Source organism: Medicago sativa, chromosome 5, assembly GCF_051527215.1.
Source record: "Medicago sativa cultivar Bolivia chromosome 5, Bolivia_mono, whole genome shotgun sequence".
Lineage (NCBI taxonomy): Eukaryota > Viridiplantae > Streptophyta > Magnoliopsida > Fabales > Fabaceae > Medicago > Medicago sativa.
Window position 1 is genome coordinate 57,356,986 of NC_140753.1, and position 18,892 is coordinate 57,375,877.

At 33.5% G+C, this 18,892-nt stretch overlaps 3 protein-coding genes across 3 annotated transcripts; all 3 read left to right on the plus strand.

Moving 5' to 3' along the window:
* Nucleotides 1–10,654: 10,654 nt before the first annotated feature.
* Nucleotides 10,655–12,146, plus strand: LOC146923371 (F-box/FBD/LRR-repeat protein At4g26340-like). Its single transcript, XM_085711697.1, has 2 exons — nucleotides 10,655–11,709; nucleotides 11,865–12,146. The coding sequence occupies exons 1-2, from the start codon at nucleotides 10,810–10,812 to the stop codon at nucleotides 12,144–12,146; spliced, it is 1,182 nt and encodes a 393-aa protein (XP_085567823.1). The 5' UTR covers nucleotides 10,655–10,809.
* A 4,371-nt stretch (nucleotides 12,147–16,517) lies between these two features.
* LOC146923372 (F-box/LRR-repeat protein At3g59200-like) lies at nucleotides 16,518–16,946 on the plus strand. Its single transcript, XM_085711698.1, has one exon. It carries the CDS (start codon nucleotides 16,518–16,520, stop codon nucleotides 16,944–16,946), a length of 429 nt encoding a protein of 142 aa, XP_085567824.1.
* Nucleotides 16,947–17,815, plus strand: LOC146923373 (F-box/FBD/LRR-repeat protein At5g56420-like). The gene is made up of 2 exons (XM_085711700.1): nucleotides 16,947–17,453; nucleotides 17,537–17,815. Exons 1-2 carry the CDS (start codon nucleotides 16,962–16,964, stop codon nucleotides 17,813–17,815), a joined length of 771 nt encoding a protein of 256 aa, XP_085567826.1. The 5' UTR covers nucleotides 16,947–16,961.
* Nucleotides 17,816–18,892: the final 1,077 nt, after the last annotated feature.

Here is an 18,892-nt window from a genome sequence, read left to right on the forward strand (position 1 = left end):
TTTTTCGCCAGATTAATTAATGAATGAGAATTATGAGTTAGAGGTTGCTGCAGATGATAGAACATTAGTAGTACAGATTTTTCTCAACCCTCTCTTCTCTCTCATCCTCGCCGCCTTCACACAACACAACCCTTCAACCGTTTCGTCCCTCTTCTCCTTCAATACCCAGCCTCCGTCGAGATGTAGCCTTACTCTTACGGTGGTGCGATCGGCTCCTCTTTAGCCGCGACGCCACCGTCGTCACAATCAGTCGTCGGCGTCTAGTTGCGACATGCTTGCTGTTTCTGAACAGAGTCTCCGTTGCGGAAGCTTTTGGTTATTTTTGGATTTTCAAACGTGTTTGTGGGTGGTTTGGACTACCAAACGCGTCGGCTTTAGGTGGTTTTGTTCTGATTCGGATCTATGCGACTCCAATACAAAGAAGTCTGACGCCTCCTCCGATTCCGACGGCGGTTCTCTGGTATGCCATCGGAATCACGCCGTCGTGTTGATAAACCACTTGCTGATTTCTAATTTTTTCAGATTTGATGAGATCTGCAGTTTTCCTAGTTTAGTTTGTCGACACGCAGTTGGTGTTCGGTGGTCGTCTATATCGTGTCGTGAAATCCAGTTCACTCTTTCGTGCTTGAATTCGGACAGCTTGGTCAGAAATGGATGTTAATTTGTTGTGGCTTATCACAGTAAATGGATGGTGCGAGTGGATTTGTTATTTACCGTGTTGGCAGTTGGATCCACTCCCCGCTTTCAAGAATTTGGTATGATGATGTTCAACCTCTACGCCACTTTGTTCCTTTGAATTCATTGATGAATGGTTGGTGTAGAGACTGTTTAGGACTCGAAAGAGTCGTTATGCTTGCTGCTAATGGTGCAGGGAGTTGATGGTACGTGATCCGTTATGTGTTGACATTCGGTTCATTCGCCAACTTATAGACCTAGTTGATGCTTGCAAAGATTTTGTTAGACTTGACTAAGGTTGGATCGAGTGTGTTGTTGTTATTGGTTGTATTTCCCGTTCGGGTTGATTCACTTGGATTCACTGGGTCAGGTTTTATGTCCCCCAGTTATTATGTATTTTTTCCCTTTTTTAATAATATATATGAGCACTTGACGCACAAGATTAGAGTATAGTTGAGAAATCACCTATTCTCTTTCTTGATATCATCGTGCTCTTGCCTTATCAAAAAAAAAAAAAAAAAAGAGGTTGCTGCAGACATTGGAGCTGCAGAGAATCCAAATCTGACAAACCATAAAATCATACCCAAAGATGCCTAAGCAAGCTGACTCCCACATAGACCACATAGAGATAGTGTAAATTAATAGGTAAATACACTATTATAAAAAGTATCATACCCGTTTTTTTTTTTTAAATCTCGCATTCTTAGCGAAAAGCCGAAAACCTATTTAAAGGGAGAGAAAAGCCATGTATAGACCGATCCATCACATGATTTTTTATCAAATTCAAACATGGAACCTCGAGCTAAGCACACTCCTCATTAAGTTTCAATACACACCTCCACATCAACTTCTGATTGTTTTTAAATTAATACATGTGTATTTATATGAATGAGAACAAGAAACAAATAAACCAAAATCACACGCAAAGCCATAAAGTTGGATGGGACACCAAAACCCAACTCGAACAAAAAAAAAACCAAAATATATTTATTTTAGGCAATCAGGACCCTTTTTTTTTCCAGTTTAATTTTTGGATTTTATTTTTTTGTTTATTTTAGTTTTAATACTAATTTTTTTAAATCCAATTGAACATAGACTTAAATGTCTTCAATGGTGTTTTGGGAATTCTCATAAATCTAGAAATGTTTTTAATACTATTTTTTAAAATGTTATTGAATTTGAAATTAAATGTCGTAAATGGTGTTTTGGGAATTCCCTTGAAAGTTTAGAAATGTTTTCCAGGACCCTTTTTTTTTGCCATGTTTAATTTTTGGAGGTTTTTTTGTTCGTTACAATGTTTAAAACATTGAACCATCATCAAATTAAATTTTCTTTTTATTATAATCATTTGAACTTCATTTTGACTCTTGTTAACTCGTATAATACTTTAATATATTTTAAAAAAAAAATTATGTGATGTTAATTTATAAGATGTTAAATTGACATGAATAAAAATTTGTATTATACTAACTTTATGAAATTGATAGTAAATAGTAATAGATTTTGTGCGTTTGACTACAAAACTAGTAAAAGTTCCCTAATTTTTATATAAAAAATAATTAGATAATTATATTGTTAATAATTAGATTGTTAATATTGCGATAATTATATAAAAAATAATTAGATTGTTAATATTGTAGAGTGTTTATAGATGATAGACGTTTGGCAAGTGCACCAAATACTATCGAAGTAGTAAAAATATCGATCCCACGAGGACTGTTTTAACTTCAATAATTCAATTGCGTTATAAGAATAGGATGTGTAAAAGTTTATTTTGATTTGCCACTAGGCGGTAGATTTGGTTTGATTTTAATTAAATCAAGTAACAGAAAATAAAGATTTGGTTAAGAAAATATGAGAGAAAGATGAGATCAGATCCGTCGAATCCTCTAAGTTCCCCTAATTGGTCTACTGCACCTATTTGTTATGAACCCTCTTCTAGTTTACGATGATTAACAAATTAGCCCTAATCAATCCCTTGAGTTAGGACCCTCTTCTTAAACTACAGCCCCTAATTCCTTAGGTGGTCTAATAATTCTTGAAGGTTTTACCGAACGTTAACCTATTATCACTAACAAACGATTATCTATTCCTAGACTAACCCTGTTTATTAGAACAATTCAATTAGGTCTAAGTTGAAAGCCATGGTCAGTGGTCATTCATTCTCACGAAATCAAGTTATATGTGATCAAGATATAAAAAGCATTAAGAACAATTGAATTGAATAAACTAGAATTGAATTCATAAACAAAATAGAGTTTCACAGCAACATGTGTCAATTAGGGTTACAAAGATTCATCTCGGATCTAATCTCTAAGAGATTTAGCTACTCATAATCGAGTTTACAAATAGCATAATCAATGAAATAATTAAAACATACATGAATTGGTAAAAGGTTGAAGAAATCGCCCTTCTAGCCGTCTCCGATGTCTCAAAATCGCACTTTGCTCTCCAAAATCGTAACCCTTGTTCTTCAGATTGAGTGCAGTATTTATAGAAGTCATGGGCCTGACCCATCAAAATCGCGCCGCGCCTTGTATAATGGCGTGGCGCGATTTCCTCTTTACAGGAAGTGTGTAATTTTGCTTCAACAATCGCAGCACGGCTTGAAATTGGCGTGGCGCGATTTCCTTCGAACAGACTTCAAATTTTAAGCTTTTTGCACTCCAGAACAGTATAAATTGCATGAGAACTCTATCAAAATGTCACAATAAGTCCCTAATATTACGTAATGACAGGATGTCATCACAACCCCAAACTTAAACCATTCCTTGTCCTCAAGGAATTTGCTTGCAACAGTGACAAACGACAGTAAAATAACAGTTACCTGACAAAACGATAGTACCCAAAAGTTCATTCTCCTTCTAGCTAAAGATGAGCTAGTTTGACTTGTTCGCATCCACCAGTTCACAACTCCACGCATCAATATGAAATAGGGTTCTACCAGTCGACATGCAGGTCTACATATTACCATACGCTTGAAAAGTTTCTAAACATCAATCAAAGTCAATATCATTACACACTTTTGAGGTCTTTAGGGTTATAACGGGGCTTAGGTGAAAGGTGGGATATATTTGGGTAAGTAGGCTACACAAAATTTGAGTTAGGCATTCCTACGGAAATTAAAGCACAAAATTCAATCCTTCAATCATTCACCTTGTGGAAATACAATCAATGCAAAGGTACTAGAGAACATTTTTAACATTTAGGGACAATCGAGTTTGAAGTTACTCGGATTTTCAATGTTTTGTCCCTTTTTCATCATTCAATTTCTTTTTTTTTTTTGATACACCATTTTTGTGTGTATTTTGCATGACAATTTCATATTTCTTTCATTTTTGTTCTCTTATTCTCTAGTACCCCCACCCCAAACTTAGTTGGTTGCAAATTCCAATGGCAACCCCAAACTTAATCTTTAGCAACATTCTACAATGCCTTAACTCAGAAAATACATTAAGGGACAAGTCCTAAAAGTCTCTAGGCTTGTAATGTAGTTTGTCACCGAACAAAAAGTTCTAATCCTACCGGCTCACAATTGGTTAAGAAAGGATAAATTTAACAAATTAAAACAGGGTAGGCTTCAAAAAGGCTCACAGGACCTAGCACTTTTGCCTCAGTGTGTAATTGACAAAGACCAATCAATAATAGAGAAACAATGCAAGTTCTAGAAATGTAGTTGCATGGAAAACTATTCTAAATATAAGTAAATTGAAAAACAAGATTTGGCAATGAACCTTATGGCTGAGATTTCTGGGAGTATGTGACTACCTAGCAACGCCGTACACTTCGCCTTTGAATCAAGTCACCCCTCCTTTAGAACTTTTGGAATACCGTTTCATCAAACAACTGTTACTAAACTGGAATAGGTCACATGAAACAAAACAAATTCATTAATAATAAACAAGTGCAGGAGCAATTACAATAGGGAAATAAGTTCAATGGACTTTGACATTAAAAAGAAAATAAAGAAAATGAATCAAAAGAAAAATGACTGAAAATAAAATACAAAGCAGAAAATGCTAATCCATCAGTAGATCAGCCCATGTTCACATCATCGTCCGAGTGTCCAGCCCCCGGTGTCCTCAATCCTTCAAAGATGCCATCCCCTTGATCTTGCTCGGTGGCATTGAAATCATCAGTGATTTCCCTCCTCAGTTTCTCAACCCAACACTCCTCCGGCGGTTGAACATTCAGCAATGCATTAAGGGCTTCAGGGCTGAAATCAATGATCTTGCCCCAAACAAAAGATTGAAAGGGTGTATCGGAAACCCGTGCATTTGCAAAGAATTCGACGATCACGGTTTTGTTGTTCGCTTCATCGATCATCTCATTCAACTTCGTCCACCCTCTCCTTCGTAACTCAGCCTCAAAGAACGGATAATTCACAAGCTTTGTGAATTCAAACTTCCTCTCCCCCACAACTTCAAAACTTTTCATGGCTTTGTGGAACTCTTGGGCTTGGTCATTGATAAAATGAATGGCGTTTTCGGGTGGTTCGGATGCGGTACGAGGGCGTTTGGCTTTGCTTGTGGATGGCTTGGGGTTGGTGACTTTCTTTGAGCGGGTGTTTCGTGGATTGGAGGCCATTTGTGGTTAAGGAAGATGGTGAAAAGGAAGTTTTGTGAAGTTTGGGAAAATTATGATGGATTGTGATGGATTGTGAATGATAATGGTTTGGATTGATGAATAGGTAGATTAAGATGGGAAAAATTCATGAATGGGAAGTCTAGGGAAATTTTTGGTAGAGAAAAGTAGGAAAAATGGAATGAAAATGATGATAAATAGTGAGGTTTTTATAGGCTGAGGAGAAAAATCGCGCTGCGGCCATATACAGGTGCGGCGCGATTTTGTAGAAATAGGGAGTTCTCTCATGCCAAAACTTGTTTTCTTGAAAAATGCCTGAGTTTTATTGAATTTTTGAAAAACTTTTGAAGAGAGAATCATGCAAGACATCAGTACCTTGCATGATTTTCTTGATAGGAGGTACTAGAACAATTTTTCAAAAACTTTCCTGCCTCATATTAAAAAGAAAAGAAAAATATTTTTGTGTTTTTATTTTTGAAAGCAATAAAATCATACCTAAAAATTAAACAGTGGGTTGCCTCCCACCCAGCGCTTTCTTTTACGTCATTGAGCTTGACGCTTCAACCACTGTTAGGGTGGCAAATATGTCAGAAAGAATATATCATCCTTCTTCTTCCTCTTGTTTGGTAGGAATTCCATGAATTTGTAGCAAAGAAGTAGATGCTCCCATGCTCTCACTGTTAAACCTTTAGAGTTTAAGCTCTCCCACCGTAGAGAAGGACGTGCATCCATCTGCACACGAGTGATTTCCTCAACCTCCGTTGGTTCAGACTTTGGGAATATATTAACACTCCTCACTTTGGGTTTTTCTTCCACCTCAACCTTGTGACACTCACTCTTCATCTGAACCAGCTTCCTCTGAGACTCATGTGCTTTCTCAACAAGATCACCACACTGAACATCAAACTTCTCAAATGAAACTTGATTTGACACCAAGAAATCATCTAAAATATTCTGAAGTTGAGTATTGTAATCGATGTTGATCATCTCTTTCTTCCCTTCACCATCACTACCTGGTTGATTTGCCTCATGATGATCACAACTCGAGATTTTGTTGTCCAAAATTTTGATCTTAAAAGATAGCATATATTTTTCATACTGCAACTTAGCAATCTCTTCTGTGTCATAGAGGAGTACCCTGTCTATCATAGCTACAAAACTTGGATAAACTTTTCAGTAGCACAGTACAATGAGAAGAAAACAAAGAGCATAATATTTTTTTTAATATATATATATATATACAAAAATATAAAAGACAGAAATCCTAAATAATAACGTAATTGCCTTGTTGAAATAAATCAACAGTCCCCGGCAACGGCGCCAAAAACTTGATAGACGTTTGGCAAGTGCACCAAATACTATCGAAGTAGTAAAAATATCGATCCCACGAGGACTGTTTTAACTTCAATAATTCAATTGCGTTATAAGAATAGGATGTGTAAAAGTTTATTTTGATTTGCCACTAGGCGGTAGATTTGGTTTGATTTTAATTAAATCAAGTAACAGAAAATAAAGATTTGGTTAAGAAAATATGAGAGAAAGATGAGATCAGATCCGTCGAATCCTCTAAGTTCCCCTAATTGGTCTACTGCACCTATTTATTATGAACCCTCTTCTAGTTTACGATGATTAACAAATTAGCCCTAATCAATCCCTTGAGTTAGGACCCTCTTCTTAAACTACAGCCCCTAATTCCTTAGGTGGTCTAATAATTCTTGAAGGTTTTACCGAACGTTAACCTATTATCACTAACAAACGATTATCTATTCCTAGACTAACCCTGTTTATTAGAACAATTCAATTAGGTCTAAGTTGAAAGCCATGGTCAGTGGTCATTCATTCTCACGAAATCAAGTTATATGTGATCAAGATATAAAAAACATTAAGAACAATTGAATTGAATAAACTAGAATTGAATTCATAAACAAAATAGAGTTTCACAGCAACATGTGTCAATTAGGGTTACAAAGATTCATCTCGGATCTAATCTCTAAGAGATTTAGCTACTCATAATCGAGTTTACAAATAGCATAATCAATGAAATAATTAAAACATACATGAATTGGTAAAAGGTTGAAGAAATCGCCCTTTTAGCCGTCTCCGATGTCTCAAAATCGCACTTTGCTCTCCAAAATCGTAACCCTTGTTCTTCAGATTGAGTGCAGTATTTATAGAAGTCATGGGCCTGACCCATCAAAATCGCGCCGCGCCTTGTATAATGGCGTGGCGCGATTTCCTCTTTACAGGAAGTGTGTAATTTTGCTTCAACAATCGCAGCACGGCTTGAAATTGGCGTGGCGCGATTTCCTTCGAACAGACTTCAAATTTTAAGCTTTTTGCACTCCAGAACAGTATAAATTGCATGAGAACTCTATCAAAATGTCACAATAAGTCCCTAATATTACGTAATGACAGGATGTCATCAATAGATATTAAATGAAAATTATAAGTCTTAATGTAGTGTTTTTATTAAATATTTTTCTTTTATATATACAAAAATTTCTTAAAAAGTCAAGTCACACCTGAGTCACACAAATTATGGATTTTATTTGTTTATATATTCGAAGATAAATTTTTATGTAAATATATGAGTAAGTTGTTTATTGGAATATAAACGAAGTAGAAACTGAAGTTTTGGAAATCAGAACTTTCAGTATAAAACAAGATGACAAATTATCCCATTAGAAAAGCTAGTCAACATGGAGTGACATTACTCCGACGATCAAAACGGACGCAACCGACTAACGGTATCAAATATAATAAATCTGACCGTTGAATATGACCATAATTGAACAAGAACGAAGTAGGAACTGAAATTTTGAAAATCAGAATATTCAGTCTAAGTCAATCTGAGAAACTATCTCATTAGAAATCTAGTAAAAGGTTCTGATTATACCAAAGGTTTGTGAGATTGACTTATACCAAAGGTTCTGATTGCCGAAATTCTAGTTCATTCTTCATTCTTGTTCAATTATGGTCATATTCAAAGGTTGGATTTATTATATTTGCTATCGTTAGTCGGTTGCGCCCGTTTTGATCGTCGGAGTAATGTCATTCCATGTTGACTAGCTTTTCTAATGAGATAGTTTGTCAGCTTGACTTATATCGAAAATTCTGATTTCCAAAATTTCAGTTTCTACTTCGTTTATATTCCTATAAGATATTTACTCATATATTTACATAAAAATTTGTCTTCCCATATATAAGCAAATAAAATCCATAATTGGTGTGACTCAACTATTTAAGAAATTTTTGTATATATAAGAAAAAAATATTTAAGAGAAACATTACATTAAGAATTATAATTTTCATTTAATATCTATAGACACTCTACAATATTAACAATCTAATTATTTTTTATAGAATTATCGCAATGTTAGGTGACTCATGCGAAAGCATGGAACTTTTACTAGTTTTGTAGTCAAACGCACAAAATCTATTATTATTAATTTCATAAAGTTAGTATAGTACAAATTTTTATTCATGTCAATTTAACATCTTATAAATTAACACCGTATAACTTTTTTTTAAAGGGTTAATTAAGTAAATAGTCCCTACAAATATTCAGAATTTTGTTTTTAGTACCTAAAAAATAAAATCACACTTTTTAGTCCCTATGACATTTTCCTTTAGCATTTTAGGGACCGAAAATGCTGACGTAAATTTTTTAAAGGGACTGAAAAGTGCGATTTTATTTTGTAGGGACTAAAAATGAAATTCAGAATATTTATAGGGAGAATTTACTTAATTAACCCTTTTTAAAATATATTAACGTATTATACGAGTTAATAGTGACCGGAGGGTGTATTATTAAAACTAAAATAAGCGAACAAAAAAAATTCTAAAAATTAAACTGGTAAAAAAAACGGTCCTGAAAAACATTTCTAGATATATGAGAATTCCCAAAACACCGTTTACGACATTTAATTCTATGTTCAATTGCATTTTAAAAAATTAGTATTAAAACTGAAATAAACGAAAAAATAAAATCCAAAAATCAAACTGGAAAAAAGGGTCCTTATTGCCTAAAATAAATATATTTTCGTAGGTAAAGAGACCTTTTAATCTCAACCATCCAGTACCTTCCAAACCAATCCAATGTCTATAATTAGTTTTGCAGCAAAACAAAAAAACAAAAAAGTGTCTCATGTATGGTACATGACCCATGGCAGTAATGTACCGGAGACGGCGCCCTAAACAAAAACACCGACAAAAAGGGAATAATAAATCAATTAAAGAAGCACATGCGATTCCACCAAGAACCCATCTAAAATGGATGATGAACCAAACTTATTCTACCAAATATTTGTGATACAAAAGACAGAAGACCCGGGCAAACCACGAAAACCCACACAAAGGCCCAGGCAAGGCTCCCACACAGGGAGAGTATAATAAATTAATAGATAGATAAACACACTATTATTAAGATACATGACAACACAACCCGCGCCCTGTCGGTCCCACCGCCCCACCCTGATTTTAACGAGGAAAAGCTGAATTAATTGAGTTCGGGTGCGGGGAAAACCCGAAGTTTTAATGCAGGGCCGGGGTCGGGGGATACTCACACCCGCCCCGCACCTTAATTGTTTTTCTCAAAAAAATTGGATTTATTTTCATTAATTTTGATTTCAATCCATATTGTTTGTAACAATTCAATATTCCAAATTTTTAAAGTTAAATAGAGAACCAAAATCAACATTTATTTTAAAATTTCTTAACATATTTGGTCTTTCCGACACTTTTCAATAAGAATATGGTTTAAATCAACAACAATAAATAACACAAAACACTATGGTCAGACTTGGTGTATATAATTGATTTTGTTATACCGTTTTTCAAACTTATGCAATGTTGTAGACTTGTTAAGGCGCAATTAATGCACCATTTTTTTTGTCAGGTAGCCTAGTGGATAGAATTCACCTTATAAGGTGAATAAGTGGGGTGTCCGGGGTTCGAACCCCGGCCCCTGCATATAATAATGCATTGTCCTACCAACTGAGCTATGCTCACGGGACATTAATGCACCATTTTATTCAACATAAACTAAGAAATTTAAAAGGCTTACTGTGAATTTTTTTTATTTTTTTCTACACTTTTTGCCGGTGGGGGTGGGGCGGGAAATCCATCCCCGTTGGGGGCAGGTCTGGGGTAAAGTTTCTTTCCCCGCCAGGTTTGGAGGCGGGGGCAGGGCTGGGTACCTTGAAAACGGGTGCGGGGCCAGGTATGATAAAATCCGCCCCCGCCCCGCCCCGTTGCCATATCTAATTATGAAAAGTCTCCCCCTCTTTTGTTTTTTTTTTTAAGTCTCAGACTTTTAATAATTATCCACTTTTTTTTTTTTGTTGTTTTTGGGTGATAACAATAATCCACTTTTTCATGTATATCAAACGAAAAATCTTTCTACCAAAAAAAAATTAAATAAAATGAAAAATCTATTGTAACCTAACTATAAATAAAACGAAACAAACAGCTGCGCTATCTTCCACCACACTCTCGCAAACCCTTCTTCCTCTCTGAGTCCCCCAAAAAAAAAGAAAAAAGAGAAAAAGAATGGCACAATTAGAGAACCCAGTGGCTACCGATAGAATCAGCGGTTTACCTGATGATATATTATGTCACATACTCTCCCTTCTTCCTACCAATCTCGCTTTTACCACCACCGTTCTTTCAAAAAGGTGGACCCAACTCTGCTATTCACTCACTTCCCTCCGCTCCGACGATGAGAAAATTGTGCAAAACTACTTCGATTACAATCGCTTCTGTCGTATGGTGGATGCAGTCATGTGTTCTCCTCGGGAAACAAACCAACCCATCAAAACGTTTCATATCAACTGTAGTTTTCATTATTGTGAGAAAGGTAGGACTACTTTCGATGCATGGGTAGAAGCCGCGACACAGCGCCGAGTTGAGGAATTTAATCTCTCGATAGTCAGTGGTATCACCTTCATGTTGAATCCCACAATTTTCACCTCCCAAACCCTAGTTGTTCTGAAACTTGAGAGATTAGTAGTTAAAGCTGAAAATTTGTGTGTTGATCTTCCATCTCTCAAAATCCTACATTTGAAAGAAATCTGTTTTAAGTACAAGAATGATTTAAGGAAACTTCTTAATGGTTGTCCAGTTCTAGAAGATTTACATACTTATCGTCGTACATATATTTATCGTCGTACATATATGAGAGTTGAAGAAAATAATGCAGCGGAAGGGTTTAAACCCTTTTCAAAGTTGGTCAGAGCAGATATCAATTCAAATGATGTTCCTTTTGATGCAATTAATAATCTTGAGTTTCTTTGCATACGCGTGGCACGAGAAAAATCTTACAAAACCATTCCATTGTTTCAAAACTTAATTCACATTAAACTATGGTTGCATGACTTTATTGATGGCTGGAATGGTGTGGTAGAGTTTCTCCAGCATTGCCCAAAGCTTCAAGTTCTTTTCATGAGAAGGGTTTGTAGACTCCATTTTCTGAATTATAACTAACTCCACTTTTAAACAACATTCTTGACCTCTAATTTTAATTTTATCTCAATGGTATGTTTTTCTTTTGCTTGTTCATTATCTTCGTATATTTTAAAAAAATATTGGTTTTTATCCCCTTGCAGTGGATCTGGGGTCTATCCAAGGAATGGAAATGTCCAATTTTGGCTCCTGAATGTATTTCGTGTCACCTCAAGTCATGTACTATTTTAAACTTCAAAGGCTCGGACAGCGATCTAGGATTTGCTACATACATTTTGCAGAATGCGAAGCTCTTACGAGACATGGCAATCGAAGTTATTACTACTTGGTCCTCAAATGGGATACTTAGGCAAAATAGTCAAATTATAGAAGAATTATCCTCATGTCCAAGGATTTCTCCGGGATGTAAACTATCATTTACGTAGGTGTAGTTACTTGAATTATCAGTGTTTTTCATTTAGTTTCTATTCTAATTATATGCAACATTGCAACCCATTAATTTGATGGTTTGGAGAACATTTAGTCTTCTAGTAAAATTGATAAGGATAATTGTCTTTAGTATGCATCAATTCTAGTGTGGACTACAATTGTGGCTTGATAACAATTCTGTTTGGATATATGCTTTAATTTTACTTTTATTTTTCTCTATTGCCTTGAAAGTTGGTATTTTGTACTAAAAATTATCCTTCTATTGTCAGAGTTGTTTGATTGTTCTTGTGATATTCGAATTGTTATTATATATATTGTTCTTTGTTAACAATAGGAAGATGTAAAGAAATTTTTTTGATCTTTCTCTTATGTCCTTTTTCAAGTTTCAGACTATTTCCCACTTCCATTTATTTGGCTTCTGGTTGATATTTCTTTTCAAGTTTCAGACTATTATTCTTTGTTAATATTCCTTCTTATAGTTGTGACTCTCATTGCATGCAAGGTGTAGAAATAGCAAATAAAGTCTATAACTGTATCAGAGTTTCCTACAGATTCATTGTGTCTCTACAACATGTCTGTTTTTGTTGCTATAGTAAGTCAGGCATGTCATTTTTCTGTTTTCTTTTGCCTAGAGAAAGATAAACCCAACCACTCGCGAACTAGATACCAAAGAGTGCCAAAACAATTACAGTTCAAAAACAAATGATTTGACGATTTCACCTCTCCACATCCTGCTACACATTGTTGATTCGATTAAGCACCAGTTCCTAGAAAGCAACCCACTTAGAATTACCTCCCACCGGCATACCAAGATAAACAAAAGTAATCTTCCCAATTTTGCAATTTAACAACGAAGCCGCCTTATTTAACCAATAATCTTACACATAACATCATCCAAGCCCCCCACACACACACAGTGTCATATGCCTCATCCACAACCTCGTAAGCTATCATAATCCCATCAAGAATTTATCTATTTTTACAAACGTTGATTAAGTACCTGAATTCACACTACCAATCACCATCTCCAACCTTTCTACGAGCAACTTAGCCAGGATCTTATACAAACTCCACACAAGAGATATAGGTCTAAAGTCATTCCATCTTTGAGGGCTATCAACCTTTGGTATCAGATCAATAAAGGTGCAGACTGTATGTGTAGTGTTTTTTCTTCAATATATGCATTTATTACTATAGAAATTGAATTTATTTCTATTATGTTTATGCTGGTTCTTGGAAAATTTAAAAACCGAGGAGGTAAATGTGTTTCATTTAAAACAAAACAATAAGAATAATGCTTGTTATCCCGATGCTAGTTATCCCGAAATTTTCACGATCCTTGGTTTATACTGAATGTATTTTTCCTAAATTACAAGACTACCCTCCCTTGTATTGTGGCACCTCCCTTGAATTGTGGAAGGAACAAAATTATATGCTTGTAAATTAGTCAGGATCCTATCGGGATAAATTGCTTCGGGAGATATAGCAATACTGAAACAATAATGGGTGATACCAATCATTATAATTGAATAACAATTCTTTAAAGAAATTTAAAAAAAAAAATCTTTAAAGAAATATTTAATAGTAACAATGATATTTTAAAATTACCATTCTTAGGCTATTCAAATTTCGAAAGTCAAAGGAGGTGGGTGGGGAGTGTTGTGGATGAATTCATTTGAAGGAAGATGCGTTTTCTTGTATGAAGGAAGGAAGATGTGGTTTTTATAAAGGCTGAATTATTTGTAATAATACATATTTTTTTTTTGAAGGAATGGGTGAGGCCTAGATTACCCTCTCTTGTTTAAGGGTAATTTATCCTTTCAAGATATCAACCAATCAAAATATAATATACAAATGTAACATTAAATGTCAAATAAGTGAGTCAATTTTTCTATAAAAAAATCAATTTTAATAAGGTAATTTTTTATTTTTATTTAATTATATTTAGGTATACAATCTTAATTAATTTACACCCTAGGGCTTGAAACAATTAAAATTTCACATCAAATTCAACCCATAAATATTTATTTTTTAGGATGCAAAATTAATAAGTTTTTGGAATACTTTTAAAATATTATTTGTTTTTTAATTAAAAACAAAAAGGTGCAGCCATTTTTTTCTCTACAAAAAAAAAATATTGTTCCTAATTTGTACTTCCACTGATAAGTTGATATAACAAATTTCCACAAATATTTGTATTTTTGTTGCAAAATTAATAAGTCTTTGGAATAATTTAAAATTTTAAATATTATTTGTTTTTTTTAATCTACTAACAATATATAAAAAAATTATTAAAAAAACAATATATTTATTAAAAAAAAATATCAAAATCAAAATCCAACAAAATTTTATAATTGTCCTTCTTAAAAGCCAATATATTATCATGGTAACTACGGACAACTATTTTTTCAATTCCACACAACAAATTTAAATATCTACTTTTACTACTAATCTACTCCTACTAATACTATAATAAGAAAATTAGAAAATCTTACTCGAGTAAAATTTCATAATTATCCTCACAATCTTCTTAATTTTACGGGTTTCATATTCATTTTACAAAATAAAATACAAATTTATTCATTTTGAAAAAATTATTATATATATTTTTGTATATCTTTCTAGCCTAACTAATTCTCTATGTATCTTCATTTTTCAGATTTATCACTTCCAAGCCTAACTAATTCTCTATATCGTCATTTTGTTCTCATCTATTTTAATCTCTTAATCTTAATAATTTGCATATTTAAAAAATTAATAGAAACGATACAATAATGTTAAATTTTTTAAAATAATCATTAGTTTTCAAAATTTAAGCATATCAACTTTCTCATATAGGTATACATAAAATTTGATTTTGGAGATATAAGCACATAAAGTCTACAATGAGTGCGGTGTAAATATTTAACTGTATTTTGGAGAAACAATACAGTGATGTTGATATTTTAAAAATAGTCACGAGTTTTCTAAATTTTATCATATTGACTATTACATATTGTTAAAAAAAAATTCTTTTGTATATATAAGTATATAAAATCTTCAACGAGTGCGGTGCAAATATTTATCGGTGTTTTAAATATAAAATAAAAAGTTATTTAATAGAAACATTACATCGATGTTGATATTTTGAAAATAGTCACGAGTTTTCAAAATTTTATCATATCGATTTTCTCATATATGTACATAAAAATTTATTTATGCATATATAAACACATAAAATTTGCAACGGGAGCGGTGCAAATATTGAACGGTGTTTTGCATATAAAATAAAAAGTTATTCAATAGAAATACTATATTAATGTTTATATTTTGACAATATTAATGAGTTTCTACGATTTTATCATATCAACTTTCTCATATATTAACATAAGAAAATATTTCTGTAGATAAATCCCATAAAATCTACAATGGATACGGTGAAAACATTGAACGGTGTTTTACGCGATTCAAATATTTAACATTTTTTTATATATAATATATGAAGAAAAAAACATTTGATAGTACTAACAAAGTAATTATTTTTTATATGATTACAACAATGATACGTGACCCGTGCGTAACCGCACGGGTCTATTACTAGTTAAAAAATAAAATAAAGCATGACAGTTTTTTTTTCAAAGGAGAAAACGTGACAGTTGTTTTATTAAAAAATAAGCTACGAACTTGGCCTTTATTTTTTAAGCTATGAACATGTTTTATTAAAAAATAATTAAATTAAATTAATAGGGTTAAAATTGGAAGAAAATATAAAAAACTACCAGCTATAAGCTCAAAAGCTACTTGAAATAGCTTCTCAAAAAACGCTATTTACCCAACACATCTTATTATATCAAAACAAACTTATAAGCTACTCCAACAAGCTATAAACTAGCTTATTCGTGTTACCAAACACAACCATGATGGGTTGGATTTGATGTGAAATTTTAATTGTTACACGCTCTATAGTGTAAATTAATTAAGATTGTATACCTAAATATAATTAAGATTGTATATCTAAATTCATTTTTTTTATAGAAAAAATTGACTCATTTATTTGACATTTAATGTTACATTTGTATATTACGTTTTGATTGTTTGATATCTTGAAGGGGTAAATACCCCCTAAACAAGAGAGGGTAATGTAGAAAAAACCGAATAAATAATGATACATAATACATAATGGGAAAAGATGTATGTATTGAATGTGAAATCAAGAAGAATAAATGACTTTGTCAAAAAAAGAAAAAGACGTTGCCAGAAAATACAGTAAAAAATAAATAAATATCAGTATCAGTTTCCTCTTTTTGGAGAATACCACTCTTTTACACTACCAAAGAGAATACCACTCTTTTGCAAACCCTTAACCGTTTTCATATTTCTGAAACAACATGTCATCGGAAACTGCGAACTCAGCCCCCATCTATAGGATTAGTAATTTACCTGATGAGTTAATTTGTCACATTCTCTCTTTTCTCCCAACTCGACAAGCTTTCGCTACCAAGCGTCTTTCCAAACGGTGGGCCTTACTCTGTTATTCACTCTCCGTTCTCAGCTTCTTGTTCGACGATGGAACCGTCCAAGACGATGACGATGGAACCATCCTAGACGATGACGATGACGATGAAACCGTCCTGGATGACGATCATTCCATCGCCATCTATTGGTTCTGTCATTTTGTAGATACACTCATGCTTTCCCCTTCTGTGATAAACAAATCCATCAACACTTTTAGCCTCACGTTCATTTCTAGATCTTATGACGTTGATAATCAACGCTTTCATGCATGGGTTGTAGCCGCTAAACAACGTCATGTCTAGGAATTTCATCTCTGTATGAATAATGTTACCTTGAATCCCGCTATTTTCACCTCTCAAACCCTAGTTGTTCTGAAACTTGAGAGATTAAAAGTTGAAGCTGAAATTTTGAATGTTGATCTTCCATCCCTCAAAACCCTACATTTGAGATTTGTTCTTTTTCAAAATAAGAATGATTTCATGAAACTTTTTAATGCTTGTCCTATTCTAGAGGAATTGCATACTTCTCATCCTAGGTATGTTGAAAATAATGAGGCGGAAGAGTTTAAAACCTTGTTCTTGTCCAAATTGGTTAGAGATGTTGGTCCAGTCGATGTTCCTTTTAATGCTATCTCTAAGGTTGAGTTTCTACGCATAGACTATACACAAAAAGCCAATTTGACAAGAATTCCTGTGTTTCGAAACTTAATTCACATTGAACTATTGTTTTATCATTTCTTTCTTGGTTGGGATAGTGTGATAGAATTGCTCCAGCATTGTCCCAAGCTTCAAACTCTCTATATGAGAAAGGTTTGTGGATTAATATGTTCTTCTTTTACTTGCTCTTTTTTAATATATATTTTAATGAATGTTATTCTTTGTCCCTTTGACAGTGGAGTACCAGATTATCCAAAATTTGGAAAAGCCCAATTCCATCTATTGAATGCATTTCGTCTCACCTCAGATCATGTACTCTTTTAGACTTTGATGGCTCTGAAAATGATCTTCGATTTGCAACCTATATTTTGCAGAATGAGATGCTTTTAGAAGCGATGAAAATCAATTTTACAGCTAGCTTCTCAAATGGAGTGAATAAGAATCAAATTAAGGATAAATTATCCACCTGTCCAAGGATGTCCATGGGATGTAATCTTTTGTTTGAATCTATCTAGTAACCAGATATCTGTGTTGTTCATTAGTTTCTATTCTAATAATATGCAACTATTGAATTTGATGGTTTAGTGTGGAAGAATTATAGGATGGACTTCCATTGTAGTTTGATGACTATTTTGTTTGGATGCTTTTAGTTTTATTTTGCTTTATTGCATTGAAAATAATTGTTTCATGTCCGATTTATTGTCAAAATACCTTGATGTTCAACATTGGATTAGCAAAGAGTTTGGTTGGGAATTCAAATGTAAAACAATTTGTAAGATTAATATACAACTTTAATATGAGATCGAGTAAGTTGGTCTTCTGTCCTTGAAATGAGTATATTGAGTTATCTTATATTTACCTCATAGATTTTTGACATTAGAAAGTCAGAAGAGGGGGCGACTTGTCGAGTTTTTGGGCTGTGCTTGATATACTAATTGTTACTGGTATATGCTGCCGTTTTTCCTATAACAATAGAAAGATCTTGAGAAAATACAAAGGAAAGAGTACTACTTTCATCGGTTAGTTCATTAGAGTTCTATGTGATTTTGTTGTTCTCATGTTCCAACAACTTCTTCCGTCTTCCATTTGTTTTGTATCATAGAGTTAGATAGAAATGAAACATGTTTTCCATCTTCATTTTTCAGAAGCCTTAACTTTATGAAGATTTTGATGATTATTTGATTCATTCATGAACCATTTTTAGTATTATAGTGTCTTCTCTTGCTCAGTGCAAATTTTATTAGTTCCTTGATTCATAGTCAATGTAGAAGTGCCTCACTTATCAGTTAATGCAAATATAACTTGTTTGATAACATGACACTGAACTTAACATATCTCACTATGATCCTTTAAACTTTTCCCCTTCTTATAGTAAGTTAATTGTATGCAAGCGTCAATATGAGCTTATCATTATAACTGATTGAGATGTTATACGGTTCATCCTCCTGTCTTATAAACAAAATTTCAATTACTGTGCAGAAGAATCAGTTTGCCCCGCAACTAGTGAAGAAATAAGTTCAGGAAAATAACAAAACACAATATTTAATTGGGAAATGCTAACCTGTGCCCCGGGGCACTAGTTAAGGGTATGA